The 18,227-nt window shown below is 42.4% G+C and overlaps 1 protein-coding gene across 3 annotated transcripts in view; it reads left to right on the top strand.

Moving 5' to 3' along the window:
• Positions 1–8,638, top strand: part of FOXN2 (forkhead box N2) — a 35,649-nt gene extending 27,011 nt beyond the window's left edge. For 2 of the 3 annotated variants that reach the window (XM_068414336.1, XM_068414320.1), the window contains exons 5-6: positions 3,355–3,423; positions 3,882–8,638. In XM_068414336.1, coding sequence (XP_068270437.1) covers positions 3,355–3,423; positions 3,882–4,399 — 587 coding nt within the window. In that variant the 3' untranslated portion in view covers positions 4,400–8,638. The remainder of the gene's footprint in view (positions 1–3,354; positions 3,424–3,881) is intronic. The other variant, XR_011049393.1, reaches the window with a different exon arrangement.
• Positions 8,639–18,227: the final 9,589 nt, after the last annotated feature.

Below are 18,227 nucleotides of genomic sequence, written 5' to 3'. Positions count from 1 at the left end.
CCCTGTCCAGCAAGTTAAATGTAGTTGTCTGTAGATGGTGTTTCAGAAGGTGCCTATCCCTCCTGGTTGCCCCTGCAGTAGCTGACACCTCTGTTAGGGCAGTTTTTCAGTACTTGCAGACCTGCCCAAGGGGTCGGATAGGCACTGGCAGCAGCGTGCAAGCTGAGCAGGGGATGTCGACGTAGCTACGCTTGCGGGGACAAACCCCAGGTGGTATTGCTACTGAGAAAGAGTGCAGGTTTTGGGGTTTTTTTTGCTGTTTATTTTCAAGGAATCCCTGCTGAAGTGCGGCATTGCTATCTTTCTGGTGTCCCCTTCCTCAGCCCACTGGGATATACCTATTCTTACAGGTTTCAACGAGCATTGGAGTAACAAGGACTTGGCCATAATTCTGTCCTGTGGATTTCTACTACTGCTTTCCATGAGTCAAAACAGCCAGCCAGGTTCAGATTTAAAAAGAAAAAAAAAAAAGTGAATTTAGGATGGAAATCTGTTTTTCATTGACAGTCAAATGCAAATTGAAGTACCAACAGCTGTTGAACAGAAGATGGTTACGTCATTTTCCCATATGTACTTTCTAAAAAGTTTTCTTCATTTTAAAGCATTTTAGTGGGCCTTGGTAGCAGGAGGGAGCTAGACAGCATGCTGGGATATTGCAGCATTTCTTCAGAAGCAGCCTGTTGAGCACAGGTGTTTCACCTCAGTAATAAAGCTTAATCCACCAAAGGCTTGTCCTTCTCAAAAATAATAAAAATTTTTTAAAAAAAGGGCTGAAAAGTGAGTCATGCTCAATTTTGAAAGGGCTGATTCCAAGAAAAAGTGAGCATGTGTTAATTTGTCGTAGAGAATTGTTGTTAAAACTCTTTGAAAAGGATAATAAAAAGCCACCAACAAAGTAGGACTTGAGCAGCATAGCAGACATCCAGCTCTCTGGTTTTGCTATCATGGTAGGCTTTGAGGCAAGAAGGTTGCTTTTAGCTTTCAGCCACAAGCTAGAAACATTGGTTAGGCAGCAAAGCCAAGGTTTTTTAAAGACAGCAGCTGCCTGGTCCACAGATGGCAATTACCATGCATCCAGATGGAGGTTTTATGGTGATACCCGAGTGGCAAAGCAGCATCCTTGGCTGGCTGGCTGCTGCAGGGCTGCTAGATCTGGGATTCTCAGGGCTTCTTAGAGAACACAAGAAATCTCCCTCCACTTAATGATTTTGCTGGTGTGTCCTGAGATAGGTTTGGAGATTGCCAGTCTGATGCTAACTGTTCCAATTTGCTACACTGGAGGTGCCGAAATAATGACATATATCTGCTCTCTTTGAATTTCTGCATCTCTGTGAACCTGTTCAGCATCTCCCTGGCATTAGAGGCAAGCCGTTAATGTTCCTGGGGTCATGGAGGGCAGCTGCTGTACAGATGAAAGAATTCCTTGTAATGAGGTGCTTCCTCAGCCATTCTGCTGGGGAAGCATAAATTTAGGGAATACTGCTCTATGGAGGAGAGCAATTGCAAATGAAGCCAAAGCACATTAATGGTGACACAGAGCACCGCTAAGAAGTCACTGCAGAAGTGTCCCTCCTCTTTCTTTGGGGGTACTAACATGCAGAAACTCTATTTGCAGGTAGTAATTCTGTGTTGCATTAATGCGTCCAATTGCTTGTCATTTTAATAAGATGATGCTTATATTAACATATGATCCTGGTATATAAATTGTGACAGCAAGTAAGGGATGGGAATATTTCACTTTCTGATTACGGTAGTGTGAAGGAAAGTAGCTTCATGGTTTTTTAATTTCTTTTTGTCAGTTTGGTACATATGACTCGTAAATTCAGGGGCTCTGTTGCCGCCAAAGAAAGACAAAACAGAGTAAAAAAAAAAAAATCTCGTGAGTGCAAAGGGATAGACCTTAAAGCATGCTGGTTTTAAAATTATAGCAAGTGAAAACAAGAGGGAATGTGTATGTTTTATAAGCTGTGTTGGAAGCAGCAGCTCAGTCCCCTTTCCATGTTGGTACAACATTGCCAAGGTGAAGTCGTCTTCAAATTTCTCCTTGACGAGGGATGAAGTTAGGGACAATTATATAAGATAAGGAAGCCAAATTGACAATTCTGTAGTCCCCCTCCCAATACTAACCCTCCCCTCAAATTCAATAACATAGTTAATGTATATGATGGGCGTGGGGGGGAGAAATGCCATCGAAAATGACAATCCTGATGTTTCACTTCAGCAGTTCCCACCCCAGTTCCAGTTCAGCAGGGAGAACCCATTCTGCTCACTGCTGGAGCCTTCCACGTGTTGTCTTCCAGCCCCGCTTCTCCACTCACCACTTATGTACATACGTACACACATACATATGTACACCTCGGATGTGGTCTTTTGCTCTGAGACACCAAGGTTCTTGTGAGAGCTCACTGTCTCTTTGCTTCTCTTCTGCCTGGTTAGTCCACTATATATATATATATCTCTAGTCTTACATATTTCTCTCCTCTATAAGGAGAGGAATATATAGCCTGTCTCTCCATCATCCATAGCTGAAGTGAGCAAAGGAAGACCTTGAATTTCCTCTTTGTTAAAGTGCATGAGCGTGCCCTGAAATGAGTGGGAAAGGTGTGCTTGTTTCTTCCTTTTCAGCTGATTCTGGTTAGAAATGTCACTCTTTGCCATAATATCCTCAAGGTGCCCTTTTTCAGATGTAAGCAATCTACTCCATGCAGCCAAGGATGGCGTTTAACAGCAGTGCTTTTCACCATAGCTAAAAGCGGCGCAGTTCACCTAAACCTTTTAAAGTGCCTATTTATTATTTAGATCTCCATGCTTTCTAGGTTGAGCAGTTCAGTGCCCTTTCCCTCCTCATCTTCTCGATTGCTTCCATTTGACTTGCTGTTAGTGTGAAAAATACTGCTGGAGGAGAGAGGTCTGCTCAATTAGTGCTGCGTTAACAGGCATGTTCGTTCCTCAGCCTTGCTTATTCACATCACCAGGGTATGAAGCTGCTGAGATGCTTTGCTGTGCCATATGCATAATCTGTCTCTCTCAACTGGTACAAACAAAAGTCACTTGTTGATAAGTATAGGAACAGCATCATCATACGAATGTCTAATTAATGTCGCTGATTCTTGCCTTCAGCTTTGGTAAGTGCAATGTGAGTATTCAGCTTTTGAATATTATAGTTAAGATGTGAGACTGTTTTATAACTGTATTGCACTAAGAGTCATGCCCTGTCTGAGTTTGTACATTTCTTCTCCCCCTTGCTCTTTGTTGTAGGCCAACATATGCAGATACATATTCCTCATATGTTTTAGGGATCTCATTTTGTCAGGCTTACCTGAGATGTAATGTTTTGCTGTTTCTCCTTCACAGAATCCGATATTGATGCTGCTACTGCAATGATGCTGTTAAATACTTCCATTCAACAAGGGATGTTGGACTGTAAGCCTAAACCATTTTACTCTGTTTTATTTCTCTACCCAGTAGCTAAATGTTTTCTCTATAAAGTTTCAGGAAACAAGTATGGTCTAGTTTCCAAATAGTAAGAGCAGTCAAGAAGCAATTCTGGTTTGATTATTCTTTCTGCTAGAATCAGAGTTTTATAGAACCTTCTTTTTTTTCCCCCAGTTAATTTTGTTTTTTCTGCAAAGTTCTTCCCCTGCTCTCTTTGTGCTAGATCGTAAGAAGACTTTCTTAGCTACTTCTCTGTTTCTCCAGCTCTTAATTGTGGTTAGCTGAAGACTGTTATCCTCTGTGGATGACAGTAAATGTGCACAAGATATTACGATTCTTAAATGCTCATGTTCAGCTTACTTTGCAGTCAGCCAGCCATAGTGTGCTCGTTTTTGCAGGTGATTTCATTGGAGTATTTGCTTACTGACAGGGCTTGTTTTAAATAGGTGAGAAACCTCAGCCTCTGAAGACACCTAAGAAGAGGAGTTACGGCAGTGCGTTCAATCCTCCCAGTTCCATAAATTTGCAAGAAAATGATTCTGCGGCCACCAATATTGATCCGAAGGAGGATCACAACTACAGTGCCAGCAGCATGGGTTCCCAGCGCTGTGCATCTAGGTCCAGCGTGTCTTCCTTGTCCTCCCTTGATGAGGTGTATGAATTTATCTCCAAGACCAGCCATGACGGAAGCGATGGCAGCGAAGGATTTCACAGCGAAGTGGATACAGACGTTGACTATGAAGATGATCCTCTTGGAGACAGTGGCTATGCATCACAACCTTGTGTAGATACCTCTGAGGAAAGTCAGCCTAGCAACAAAGCACTCAAGGAGTTATGTCAAGAAATCGATGAGGAGTTGAAAGAAGCAGCGGGGTCTCTGCTGCACCTTGCTGGCATCCAAACGTGCTTGAGTTCCTTAATAAGTACTGCAAAGACCCACTGTCACAAGCAAAGGAAAAAATAGTATGTTTGTCAGTGTTGAATATATACATATATTTTTTTTAATTGTGGCAATACTCTTCTACTTTTACCCTTCACAAGGGAGATCAAAGCCATAAGAGGACTCATTGCTTTTTTATTTTTGGCGCTAACTATAATTTAGCCATTTATTTTTAAATCACTGCCTAAAAAGAAAAAAAAAAATATTTAATCTTCTCAAATTAGAAGAGATGCATGACTTGTGAAAACCTGAAAGCATACTTCTTAAAGATTGCTTTTTAATTTTTTTTTCTTTTTAATAGTTGATTTTATTTTTTTTTATGGAGGTCTGTTTGTTCAGATGCACATTGTGGATCATATTTACATCTCTGTTGGCCCCATCTGCAGAAGTGAATTTTGCCCTGTCTAAGGGCTCTGACTTCATGTAAAGGATTAAAAAGGAGGAGAAAAAAGTAAGAAAGGAGGGAAAAAAAAGGGTTCAGGCCTTGGTTGCCTCCCCCCACTCATCCCCTCTTCGCTCTTTTGAGACAGGTCCCATGGAAATGCTGGTGAAGCATCTCCGAGCGGCTGCAGTTTTCAGCTCATCTGACACAGGGGCTGAAAACCTGTAGGACTCCAGGAGCTGCTTTCGGCAAGATGCTAAGTACCCCCTGGAAGAGTGGGGATAAGGGGTAGCTGAGGTGGGTACCACCCACAGTTTTCTTTTTTCTAACTCCTTCCCCCAAATCTGCTGTGTGCAGGTCAGATTCTTGAAGGAAAACAGGTTTGTTTTTCATCTTAAGACAAATTGTCTTTTTTGGGGGGATGTGCGTCCTTTTCATGCAGATGCATGCATGCATACATGTGCCTTGCCTGAAGCCAACAGTGGAAGCTGCCACTTGCCAAGTTTGATGTTGTCCTTGTGTTACCACCACTGTTGAATACATAGTAGCTGCGTAGTCCTGCAACATCTACCCTTCTGCTCCACTGTACCTATTTGGGCAAGAAAAAAGAACCCAACAGCTGATGGTGGTGACCACATGGACGAGGTGGAGGCTTTAGGTGGCCTAGGTGGTGAACGGCTGCTGAAAAGGGAACATCTTACCCCCTCATCTGAGACAAAGTAGAGTAGCTTCCTTTTGGATCAGTGAACCCTAAATTGCTTTTGGTGCTTTTGGTGTTTTTGCCCCTTCCCCCCAAAGCTTCTTGTTTTTGTCACATGGGCTGTCCATACCTTTTGTTTCCCAGATCACTGTGCCTTGTGCTGTGTGAGTCCTATCAGCCTCCTCCCGCACACGGGGCATATAACGGGCAAGGCTAGGCTTTACCCTTTGGATGTACATCGTAGCTCAGGAGGACCTCTCTGTTACGGGAAGAAATTCCTTCACAATTCATTTTTGCAATAAAAGAATCTCTTTATAGTTCCCAGACATCCTTTGGCCAAAAATATTTTAGTGTTATGGTGAGCTTTTTTCCTCTTTTTTTTTTTCTTTTAAAATCAGTGGTGATTGCTTACATCTTCTTGTAGATTATTAATTTTTTTTTTTTTTTTTTAAGCTTTCTGTTCTGTTGGAGTGGGTTTTAACAGTACTGTAAGTATAAGGATGCCTTAAGTATGTTGCAGAATCATATACAACTATCAGAGGTCATCTTTCCTGTTTCCAAAAGGTAGCATGATGTGCCATAAACGTTCTCCCTAACACATGAAGCTGTTGCTTCCAGCAGGTGTTGGGCAAGCTGGTTGAAAATTAGGAGCAGAGCCACCTAGGAAACCCATGTCCACTGTTTTGGTTGTTGAAAACAGTGCTGGGTTCAGCCAAAAGTTAACCTTTCCCTAACAGGGTATTTTTCTGGCTGTTTGGAGGCCTTTCTTAGATCAGTGTGGTTTGTTTCTTTTTTTTTCTTATTTGTCAGTCTGTTCATGAGTACTGCCATAAACTGTCTACTTTAAATATGAACACAGCCATGCTGCTGAAGGTCTGTTGCTCTGAGGGCCTGTTCCAGTGCCTCTTGAAGACAACGGTGGTGCTCCCGCTGACTCAATGGCTGTTGGATCAAGCCTGAAATATTTGAGGTTCTTTGTGTTTTGGAATTTAAAGCCAATATTATTTTTTTTTTAAAGCACAAACACTAGAAAAAAAAAGTTTTTTTTTTTCTTTTTCCAATCACTTCAGTTTTAAGAATGATTTGTTTTATTTCTTGAAAGGGAGGAAAAATACTCTGCTGCATTCCTGCTTTGTGTGAACATCTGTTAGCCTACAACCGTAACAGAGCAACATGTGTGCAGATGTGTATGTCTTCTGGGTATCACAAGTGGTGCATTAGCCAATTAGATCTGATATCGGATGTGTTACTGATGGATAGTAGGCGTAAAACTTGCTATTTAAAGGAAAATTAAGTACCAATGCAGTGGTTCTTAGGGTTTTGGGATGTGGAGATATGAATGCTTGGTGAACTGATGGAAAACTGCAAAGGGCAGAGCTTGTGTCAATGAAAAAACGAGGATTCAGCTACACAGAAATATTGTTAGCCGTCTGGGATTTTGCTTGGTGCCGTGATTTCAGTTGCACGCTGTTGAGGAGGGGTGCTGCCTGGCTCCCACTGAAGGTGGTTGCAGCTTTTCTGTAGCTTCCAGTGAAAGCTGGATCAAGGTCCAAGTATTCTGGAAACTGCGGTCATAGTTGGCTCCGTGGTTTGGTTTGGTTCTGAATTACTCTTTTGCCTCAGATAAAATTTGAGAAGGTTAATACTTACTAGAGTGTGGCTGTGCCGCTGTTAACCCTGAAGTTGGTGATAATGACTTCAGCATTTCCAAAGGGATGGGGCTGGGATGCTAACAATGCATTTAATTACTATATGCAATGAGCAATAAAACCATACTAATCAGAAGTTAATGGTGAAAGCTGCATCCAGCCCTACAGCTTTCAGCCTGGGAGAACTGGACTTGTGGAAGGGGGGAAGCAATTTCAGCCTTTCCCCAGGACACAGGACGGTGCGGCAGGGCCATGGTCTTCAGGCTTTGCTGTCTTCCCTCCTTCCTTCCGAAGAAGAAGGCAGCCGATCTGTGCCCCTGACCTGTTCCACCACATTGTCCCACGCCTTTGCCTGTGTGTTTTGGCAGGCAAAGGCTGCCAGCTCGGTTGTAGAGCTCCCCTCTGGGTAGTGGGAGAATAGCTGCCCTTCCCTTTGCTTACCTACCTAGCATTGGGTTCGGGTTTGTTTGCCACCTCAGTTAGAGACCCTGGTGTATATAGTATAAATGGAGTATAATTAAAAGATATTTTGATTGTTGGGGTTTGTTTTGTTTTGGTTTTTTTTTTTAGTGACATATGTAAAATGTTCATGCCAATGGTTGACTCAGATATATTTTGGCAAGAAAAGTATTAACGAACCACATTCAATTCTTTCAATACAGTGAAGAAGTGTATGAGACTCGTGTACAAGGGAGGCTGCTCTGTTCAAGATAAATCTGATGTGAATACTGTATGAACCTGTATTGGCCTTTCAGATTCCAACACTAAATTACTGCTTTTGCAAAAGTCACATCAAACATTTTAAAATCCGACTGTAAAATGGAAGTTGTATGGTTTGCAACTTTTCATCAGCCTGAAAAGTAAGTACAAGCTTTGGTTAAAGCAAAGTACACTCATACACGTTAATAATGGTGTAGTCAAAATATTTATGGAAAAGAAAAGGTAGAATATTTTAAATGTTGCACCTGCCATTATATCTTAAAGCACATTCTTCACACCTAATTGTCAGTGCCATTATCAAGTCTGTTTTATAAATGTACATTTCGTCGAACTAAAAAGTGCATAATTAAAAGTATTATGTTACTGCCATATAGTGATATAAAACATTTTATAATTGCCAATTCATTGTAACTATTATTTATTTAAAAGTGAATTGTAAGAATGCTTTCTGATCAAATGAACCAGAGTTGTTTTTAAACTGTTCCCGTTAGCTTGTTTCTAATGTAGCATAAGCAATGTCCTTGGGTTGTTTAGAATAATTTTGCCAGTAGGTGACCAATTCTAACCCTTTTTCCTCCAGTTTAGTCCTTTACCCATTTTAAATACGATTTACAGAAGTTTAGTTTTTTGTATGCTAATCTCTGTTAATTAAAATGTTTATAAAGTTTATTTTTACCAAAGAGATGCAATTCATTATGACAAAATATTGCAGAATAAAGTTTGTTTTATAACATTTGTGACTTTTCTGCCCACATTTTTCATTCAGATGATCAAAGGGGCTTTTCTAAAATAAACAGCATTGCAAACAGAAAGCGCTGTGTTCTCTCTTTATCTACAGACCCTGGTCTCAGATGGTGCTCCAAGTCCCCTACCTTGCCATTTACATCTCTTCCACAAGACTGGGCTGGTGTAAAAAGCCAAATGTGTAATTCATTGTAGGTCTCAGCTTGGTTAAGACTGTTGCATGCATGTGCAAGTCATCTGTACAATAACAGAACCCTATCAATCCATAGGAGGGTTTGCTTACAGTCACGTTCATCCATAGCTAGTCCATAGTATTTGAAGAGCATCTTATTAAGGCCAAGATTTCACCCTTTAACCTGGAAGTCGAGGTATGTTTTATGTTGGAAATTGCTGAAATACTACTGCATACCTTTTGCCTTCCTGTGCAAAGCATTTGTTTAAACAGAAATATCTCCAATCTTTTTCTGATGAAACATCTGTGATTATTTACAGTTCTATATCTGTATTGCTGCCACTAAGTAGCTCGTATGACACTCAAAGTTCAACAGTGTAGTACAGGACAGGTAATTTAAAAAATGTGTCCCTGGATAAAGCTGCATAGGTCTTGTTCGGTATTTTTTCAGTATTTACTTTTCTTTAGATACGATTTACTGCATCTATTGGGTCTTTATATGTAAGGCCTTATGGAAAGCACACAGGTGGGAATACCCCTCTCTTCATTAGCAGGAAAGAAATACTCCCCATCCCACTTCCTACGTGCCTCAGCTTGCTGCACCCGGGCCAGCTCTCCCCTCAAGTGCACGCACACGCGTGTGCCCTTCCAGTGCCTGACAGGCAGAAGTACCAGAGGAGGGGAACAAGATAAGACATTATGCTTCTCTTTCTTAAAAGCAGACATTGGTCCAGCTCTCCTATTTTTCCTTAACCTATTAGTATCACTAAGTTAAGCTTCCTCTGTAGGATCTGATGGAAATACAGTTTCTTTTGCAACACTTGAAGTGAGACGGTCGATTTTAACAAAGACTTGCCTTCATCACTGTATCAAATAATATTTAAATCACAAATTACAGAACATATATGCGCTATTAATATCTTTGATTTAGTGTTCATCTTAATATACTGATAAGAGAACAACTGCTCTAATTAGTTTGGACAAAATCACAGCTATGTATCATATGTTAATGATCTCTTTCTAATTGTTATTCACTATATTGTGCTAAGAGAGCCTTAAGTTCATTGTTAAATTTCCCAAGAGTGTTTTCCTCTGTTACGACTTTGCTGGAAATTACCCTCTGTATGGAGCCACAACTCTTGAAATAAAGCATTAACTAAAGCAATTACCCACTTACACCAGCTGTATTTTAAAGACATTTGTTGAGGAAATACTTAATAGATGATTAGATTTATTTTGAAAAAATGGCTGTCTGTTTGACACAGAATATGGTTATACTTTCACAGATCTTGAGCTTCCAGATACCTGTAAGTGTTCTTAGTTTGAGTAGTCTGAGTAAATATACGATCTGGCGTGCTTAGAGCTAATCACATATAGTCCAGCAATGCTCCTGTGAACTTTCCAACATATTTGGATGTAGAAACTCTCTTCCCTGTTTTTACCTGTGAGAGTAATTCTTGCACCTGAGATGGCAAAGCAATATTGTCTCTGCTTGAATTTTGAGTCTTCAGATCAGCTGGGTTTCTTGTTCTCCCTTTTCTTCCAGAAGGCTCTCCTGAAAGATACCTGCTCTTACAGTTATAAACTGCTTACAGCTAACGTAAGATTATTAACTACCCTCTGCCAATGTTAGTTTAAACAGCTCTTCATTAAACATCAGTGTTTGTTTTCCTATTGCATCAGTACAAAAGCAATCATTTCCCTCCTTAGTCTCTTGACTTATTAAACAAACCAAGATTATTTGGTTTTTGTTTGGAAGACATGATCTTCATTCCTCGGAACCACTCTTCTGTACATCAGTTCCAGTTTGAATTCAGCCTGCTGCCACGTGCATGAGAAGAGTTACGGACACTCTTGTAGAGTGCTGGTGCTTTTTGTAACCTGGCCTTAATACATTCCCTGACTTTGCAGCACCACTCGTGCCTGGTATATCCTAGGCTTGTCATGGCCTTTATCATGGTCACACACTGTCAACTAATCCTGTTGTCGACTAATATGTCCATGTCTCTGTTCTCTTTCCGTCGCTGCCAAAAGGTGAGGCCCCAGTTGGCAGAAAAAGTTGGTAGTTTGTGACCTGGAACTTGATTTAATGAGATCTGTCCTGATTCTGACTCTGTGATATCTCCTGGTACCCCTCCTGCTCACCAGGAACTCCCTTTTGGCACAGCCTGTTCAAATAATGGAAGGAGGACAGGATTGGTCAGCCATTATATGCATTTCATCAATGCATTTTGCTGTTCAGCTCATTTTGCAGTTACCTACAGGTTGAGGTTTTTTTATTTAAAACGGTGGGGACAGAACAAAAGTGTCTTTGCCTCACGTCTTAATAGGACATGCAACATCTGCCATCGTCACACTTCATTTGAGTCATTGGAATGACTACGCTCAACCACGTACTTGTCTGTGCTCCTTCAACATTCAGAGAAGAACATCTAATTTCTTAAAACCAGGTATGTTTAGCTGAGTGTTGCTTTTATGCTGGTTGCCATAATCTCCATTCCATAGTATCTTGACTTTCCAAGCCCTAATGGGCAGCACACTAGATTGGACTGAAGACCTAATTTCTGTACCCATTCCAAAGACATTGGTAGCAGTTCAGCATTTGGGTATTTTCCTGCCTAGAGAGACAGGTTGGTCCCTAGGTTGGTCCCTATCAGACTGACCTCAGAAGCACTGATGTGCTTATGTGTTTGCAGTTGGCAGGCAGGTGTTCAGAAAAATCTCTGTAGGTGTCTATATCAACCTTTATACAGCATCACTTTTATAAATCGATTTCATGCCTCAAAGGCTTTTTATAATTTAATTAACTCGGTATCTTGGTTTCTTACTAAGATCCAGTAGGTTCCCAGTTGTTTTAAATGCTAAAATTAGCTCAGCAAACTAAATTTTCAGTTATTTTCAGTAAGGGTACATTTTATTCTCTCCCATAAGCTTTGTGCGTGTTTTCCAAACTGCTGGTGGAGGTTTCCATGCTCTGAATACACAGTCAGACCTCCACAAATTACAGGCATTTTGCTTTTCTTTTGGCTCTGAGTAATTTGAAAAGATTAAAACTCTACCTGTTGAGTTTGACTGTGGTGTGCTGGCTGAAATAACCTGCTGTTTTGAGTGGACTCTGCGAGCTCTTCCGCAGGGCAGGTAAGGTGTAGGCAGAGCTGAGCCATTTCAGAAGAAAAGATGTTTCCTTAAATCTCCGAGTGGCTTCACAAATCTGGGTGTTAACTCGTGCATTCATGTTGTATGCTACCTTAAAAAAATGATGCTGCCGTGCTGCATGATGTCATCTTGACCCAATCGCAACCCATTTTCTGTGAGCATAACGTTAACTCCCCAGAGAAGCATCCGCTGAGTGACAGCAGCATCCCATGCAGCTGTTGCTAAGCGACAAGATTTGGCTTTCAGCAGGATCTAATTTTAAAGTATTTAACCCTAGATCTGTCAAGGCTCGTTATTTCCGATGTGGTTGTTAATCCTGACTTGTTGGTGTCCAACTTCGCAAATACCCTGGTTGTGGGAGCATTGCTCTTTTGTTTATCGTATCTAGTGGCTCATAATGAGGAGGAGCATAAGCACCCTGGGTAGATCTTGATACCAAATTTTAATGCTGATCTATACACAGAAATAGGGGATGCAAGTAGAGGTGGAAGGAAAATAGCGCATTGTCATTCTGTGAATCTTCCTTTCCTTGCTGGCTCGGGCAAGTGGCTTGCACCTCCTTTCTCTCTAAGGAATGCTGGTTTTCAAATGAATGAATGCTTATGGATGGGTAGCTGGCAATAACAATTAAGCTTTAATTTTTAGTAATATTATGTGTCCTCTTACTTCTAGCTGAATTTCATCTAGGTTGAAACGCTTGTCTTCTTATCTAAAACCATTCCAATAAACTGCTGTTATTTTGAAAGTTAATGTTTTTTTAATACTGGAAAGCTTTAACTCTTTTAAATCATTACATAGAATATTTACAGATCATTTTTAAATTCTACAGAGGTGTGGGGTTTTTTTTGTAAATAGTTTTCTACATTTTATTTCTTTCTAATATAGTCCGTCTCAACCGCATAATCCCCCCTAAGATTCTTCCTCCTCCCATTGTTTGTATTCAAAACCAACACTGCTTTGCTCCTCATGGTGTTTCTGCTTTCCAGTTCATACTAATCTGCAAAGACAAACCTGTCTCCACCAAGACACTTTTTTCAGCAGCCAATTTGATTGTAATACTCCCCTGCTGCCTTTCAATCCTCCCAGGGCGTCCACCCTTCCACATCATGTTCACATTTCCCATCTCCGGGCTTGCAATGTACTAATAACTGTTTCTCTTTCTCCTTCCACATGGCACATTGTGCCTTCTCCCCGTGCTCTGTCAGTGAGGAACCCTGCCCCACGTCTCCTCCATCCCTCTTCTTTTTTCCACGACAGTCTTTACACACCAAAGACCTGGCTTTAGCTCATTCCAAAAAGTCCAAATTAGTTCTGGAGGTGCCACAATCTTTTTAAAAATAAAAAATAAAAATTCTCATGAACAGGAATAGTTCTGATTAAGATATTTCCTAAACTACTGCTAAATCTGCCAGATCTCTCTCCTTTCTCTGCTCATGTGTCTGTCTCCAGAGATTTGAGAAAATTAAGACAAACCCATGCCATCTTTGCTGCAGGTAACAGCTCCTGGTTTGTTGATGTTTCTTGCATGGGTGAGTCAGGACTTCTTTCAAAGGCTTGCAGGTCTGTGTCCACAACTGGTGTATGTGAAAGAGCATCCACTTCTCAGTGTACAATCTTCATAACACTCCTTCTCACTGTGGTCTTTTTCTCTATGAAATTTGACAATTTGTCTCTTGGGATTTAATGTACACTGGTTTTATTTTTCTTTCTTCAGCAGATGTGCAAGACTGTAGAATCTCAGTGCAGGCAGTCTTAGCTGGGCCAGTGTTTCTCAGCTATGGCCCCTGAAAGTGTGAAGAGAAGAAAAGCAGGAAATGAGGCTGGGGAAGATGTGTAGACCTTCAACAAAAGATGGCAGAGCTAGGGAAGAGGTTTCATTTTCCTGGAAGAGGGGGAATTCTGCATTCAAAAAAAATGAAAGAAACTTTTTTCAGCTGTTAGCGAGTTCTGTTGTTTTATGGAGCAAATATCAGTAAGGATTTGCTGTGAAGATACAGAAGTTTCTGCTTTTGCACCAAGAGCTGGTATGTGTTGTACCCGAGTGGAATGTGAGCTGCAAAGTCAACTCTGAATTATCCCAGGCAGCTGCCTGCTCAGTTTTTCCATCTTCTTGTTCTCAGCAGTTTCTTTTTACACAAAGGCACCACTCCCTCGGCCATGCACACACCCTATAGATGACTCAAGCTATTTATCCTATGGGTTGGGAAGGGACACGAGAGACAGAGAGACTAGTTTTAATTTCTGTTTTTAAATGCTACGGAAACACTGAAATTATGATAATGAAGACTACAAATAATGAAAAGAAATTGTTCTGTGAAGTGCATATCTGTACATGCATAATTTCTTTTGACTACTTGGCTTTATTTTATCAGAACAATCAGATTTTGAAAGAGGTGAAAGGGTACATATAACAAACGGTTTGTTACAGAGTCACCATGAGAAATAACGAGCGCATATCGTGAGCACATATCCTGCTGTTCGTACTTGCCGTTGCTAAGATAACAGAAACAAAACACCAGTTTAGGGTGTTTGCAGCTTCCGAGGATGTGGTTTATGCATTGCTTGTGATATAGTCTGATGACTGAAGATGGCTCCCATACAATCATTTCTGAATTTTTTCCGGATCTTAGAAACCCTTTTGTTGTGAATACTTGTAAGCATGTAAGTGATGACAATTAAGTTTATTTTCCCAAAGCACAGAAAACACCCTGGACGATTCAAAATATATTCTTTGCTTATTTCTCTACCTGCACCTATTCACAGGGTATGTGAGTTCAAGTTGTGACTAATTGTACAGAGGGGAAGGCACGTATGAGCAGGGAAGGGAGGATAAATGAGCTTGAAAATAGAACATATTGAAACAATCACTGTAATTCTTAAATAAATTATTTGTCTTGAGACAGCATCTAAAATTTAACACCCATTATACTAGCTGCTGAGCACAGACATAAGTAAAGGACAGCCTCTGTTCCACTGTATATCCTTTGCTCTCTGTTCTCCCTGGTGAAAGCCAACAAGACAAGCAAAAATGCTATGACCCTTGTGAGGGATTTCTTTGCTCAACACATCAAGTTTTAGCTTGCATTAGGCTCTGCTGCCGTGACGTGTACTTATATTAGTGTGGGTGGATTTGCAGAAGGTAGTATTTTAGGGGTCCCGTGGCAACCACCCCACACTGCCTGGCATTCCACTCACTTGACCTCTCTTGCTCTGAACTTCTGATGACAGGATCAGTCCTTTGCAATTACATTCTGAGTCACTGACAAGGAAGCATTACGACACCATGGTGCAGCAACATGCATTGTGCGCCTCTCTGCTGCAGTGGTTGGACAACCTTGCTCTCTAGGGAGAGAGGAGTGTTAAGAGAGTGCTCGCGAGGAAACAGCACAATAAAGACGTTTTTTCACAGCTGAAAGTAGAAGTGGCACTGCTGCTGCAATGACAAACCAAAAGGATGAATCTGAGAATTTCCTATGAGAAAGTTAAACAAACAAACAAAACAAAACAAGCCACATAACTTTTGTTACCTGTATGTTTGGGGAACTTTGACTCAAGCTGTTCACCAAGTACCACCATGGTGATAAGTTACAACATTATATGTTCCTAACATTATAGGGACTCCAGGATCCATGAGAAACTGGGTAAGAGACAGGACCACTTTAAAACACAAGAGGCTGGTCTGATGCTTCAAATACACTGAAGTAAAACTGTTCTGATGAGCCTAAAACGCCTGCAGTCAGCTCTCAGCCTTACAGCCTTTAAGCAGTAAAAGCACCCATGCTTTGATTCACTCTGCCCGCTTGTGTTTTAAGAAACTGGCATTCCCTCCTATGATAAACACCCTATATAATGTACATTTGCATCTTGCCATTCTGGATGGATGCAGGCAAATAAATTGTGTGTTCCTGAACCCTGAACGCTAGCTGCCCAGTCAGAAATACTGTTGTCAGTGGGAAAGCAATTCATTCTGCTACAACTAGGCACAGTAATTCCCTCAGCTCCCTTTCCCAGCTCTCAGCTGTGAAACATCTCTGCCAACATTCACTGCACCAGATACAAGGAGAAAATTTTATCACAAAAGCACCCTTGAACACAACACAAACCGGGAGTACTGTATTTTGGGAAGTATGTTCAAAGCATTTCAATCTAACATTTCATGAAAGACATATCCTAAAAAATGCAAACCTAAAAATATAGGCTTAGAATAATTGTAAAGGTTTTTAATAATTTTCCAGTATAAAATTTACTGCACTGACATGTGAGGACATACCATGCAAGGTATGTTGCTGTCAACCCTCGCGTGCTGAATGGCAATTGCAAACGCCATTTACTTTGTTAAGCACTTCTGTAGGGAATACAAAATGGAGTGGAAGGAGTAGTCTATCATGGCTCTAATGTTAAAAACTAGAGCTTCCTTATTTCTTATTCCAGTATTGCTGTTTAAGCTCTCCTGGTCATGCAGAACAGCAGCAAGATCATTTGGATTAATAGTGACAATATGTGTTTTGCTTTTTTCCCCTTTTAGACTTCCTAAAAATGTGCAGTCTCTGATCTTGGCAATATGGATCAGCGACATGTCCCCCAACATTAAGACTTCCTGTGGAGACACAAACATATTTACTAATCTGGCCACTGTATCATATTTAGCGCTTGCCAACTCCACCACTGTGATATGCAAAAGAATAGCACACACCATCAAAGCCTCAAGACTGAGGAAAAGGATTAGCTTCCATTACAGGCACCTACTATCTACTGCTACTTCAGTGAAACAAAGAGAAAAGGACGTAAGAAAACGATGGTTTAGCAACTCTAGCACTACCCACTACTGAGGAAAGGCTATGAAGACACCATGCTGAAATCAAGTGGAAAAAAATGATACCATGGAAACTGAACAGAAATAATAATTTGCTGTTACATCTCTATCCTAGACCAGGAAGCTCTTAACCTGTAAATCACCAGCTGCTCAGCATACACTGGTGAAGTATCATCACATTTTTGCCTTATTATTCTTTTCCTTACACATCTGTTTACAGTCATTTTCAGAAACAAAACCCTGCATTGGCTAGGTATCTGGCAAGACCAAACCTATTATGATGTTTTCAGATTCTGCTTAAAGAGTGCTGATGGTGTATACACATTTAAATGTTTGGCAAATCTGAGGATAAAGAAGAAGAAAACAGGAGATGATTAGCACAGTCTAAGCAATCTCTAAAGGAGGATGGCTGAATGGTGGAGAAGCTGGAAGGTTCTGAAACAGAGGGACCTACAGGCTGCAGACAGCAGAGAAGGGTCCTCCCCTGGGAACCACAGGGTGCAGATGCTCAAAATGACCCCAAGACTGTGGAATTCGAGTTTCTGGCAGTAACACACGATGTGTTCCCCTTCATTAGGAGATGGCAGCACTGAAGGTTGAAGGTAATATGAAGGGTCAAATGCTGGCACCAACTACACCCATCCCCGACACTCACTTGTTGCGAACCGTGAGACATAACTGCCTTTTGTACCATTTCTCCATCTACGGATCCATAGAACATGCATTTGCCTCAGTTTCTGTGGGTATTTATTACGTTAGACCGCACACTCCGAAGGAGTAACACAGGCCACTCGGCGCTGCAGGCTCCTTCCCCCGCTGGCAGGCAACAGGCCCCAGGCCTGGCCCTCTCCCCTGCAATACAGCCGAGGCACCCGCTCCGCCGGGCGCTGCCAGAGGAGCAGGCTCCCAGCCCACCGCCCTCACACACCGCCGGTGGGACCCGCGGGCCTCCGCGGCCCGGGGTGACCGGCCCCCCCGCTGCCGCCACCGCGCTCCCCTCTGCCGCAGGCTCGGGCCCAGCGCTCCCCCTAGCGACAGCCCCGCCTCAGGCGGGGAGCCGCGGGACCGCCCCGGCACGCTGCCCAGGCAGAGAACGACACCGGGGCACCGCCCGCCGCTGCCCGCGTCGCGATCCGCCGACATGCCCCCCCCTCCCCGCCCCACGAGCGCCCGCCGCCCGCGGCCCCCCCGCTCCCCGCCCCCCGGGCGGAAGCCGCTCTCGCGCGAGGACGGTGTTTTTTGGGCGGGGTGGGGCCCCGTAGCCTCGAGGCCACGCGGGGCCCCGGCGGCTGTTACTATGGCAACAGAGGCGGCTGTGAGCGCCTCGCTGGTGTCACGTGGCCCGCCCCCCCGCGGCCCCGCCCTCCTCCGTGCCGCCATCTTGGAAGTTGCGTCAAGATGGTGGCGCCGGCGACTTAAGCTCCGCCCTCCCTCCCCGTGGCGTGCGGGGCGGCGTGGTGACGTCATCTCGCTCCCACCGCCTGAACCCGGAAGTGCGTCTACCTTTCGCGGGCGT

The sequence above is a fragment of the Nyctibius grandis genome, chromosome 1 (assembly GCF_013368605.1).
Source record: "Nyctibius grandis isolate bNycGra1 chromosome 1, bNycGra1.pri, whole genome shotgun sequence".
Lineage (NCBI taxonomy): Eukaryota > Metazoa > Chordata > Aves > Nyctibiiformes > Nyctibiidae > Nyctibius > Nyctibius grandis.
This window is presented reverse-complemented; position numbering and strand designations above follow the sequence as displayed.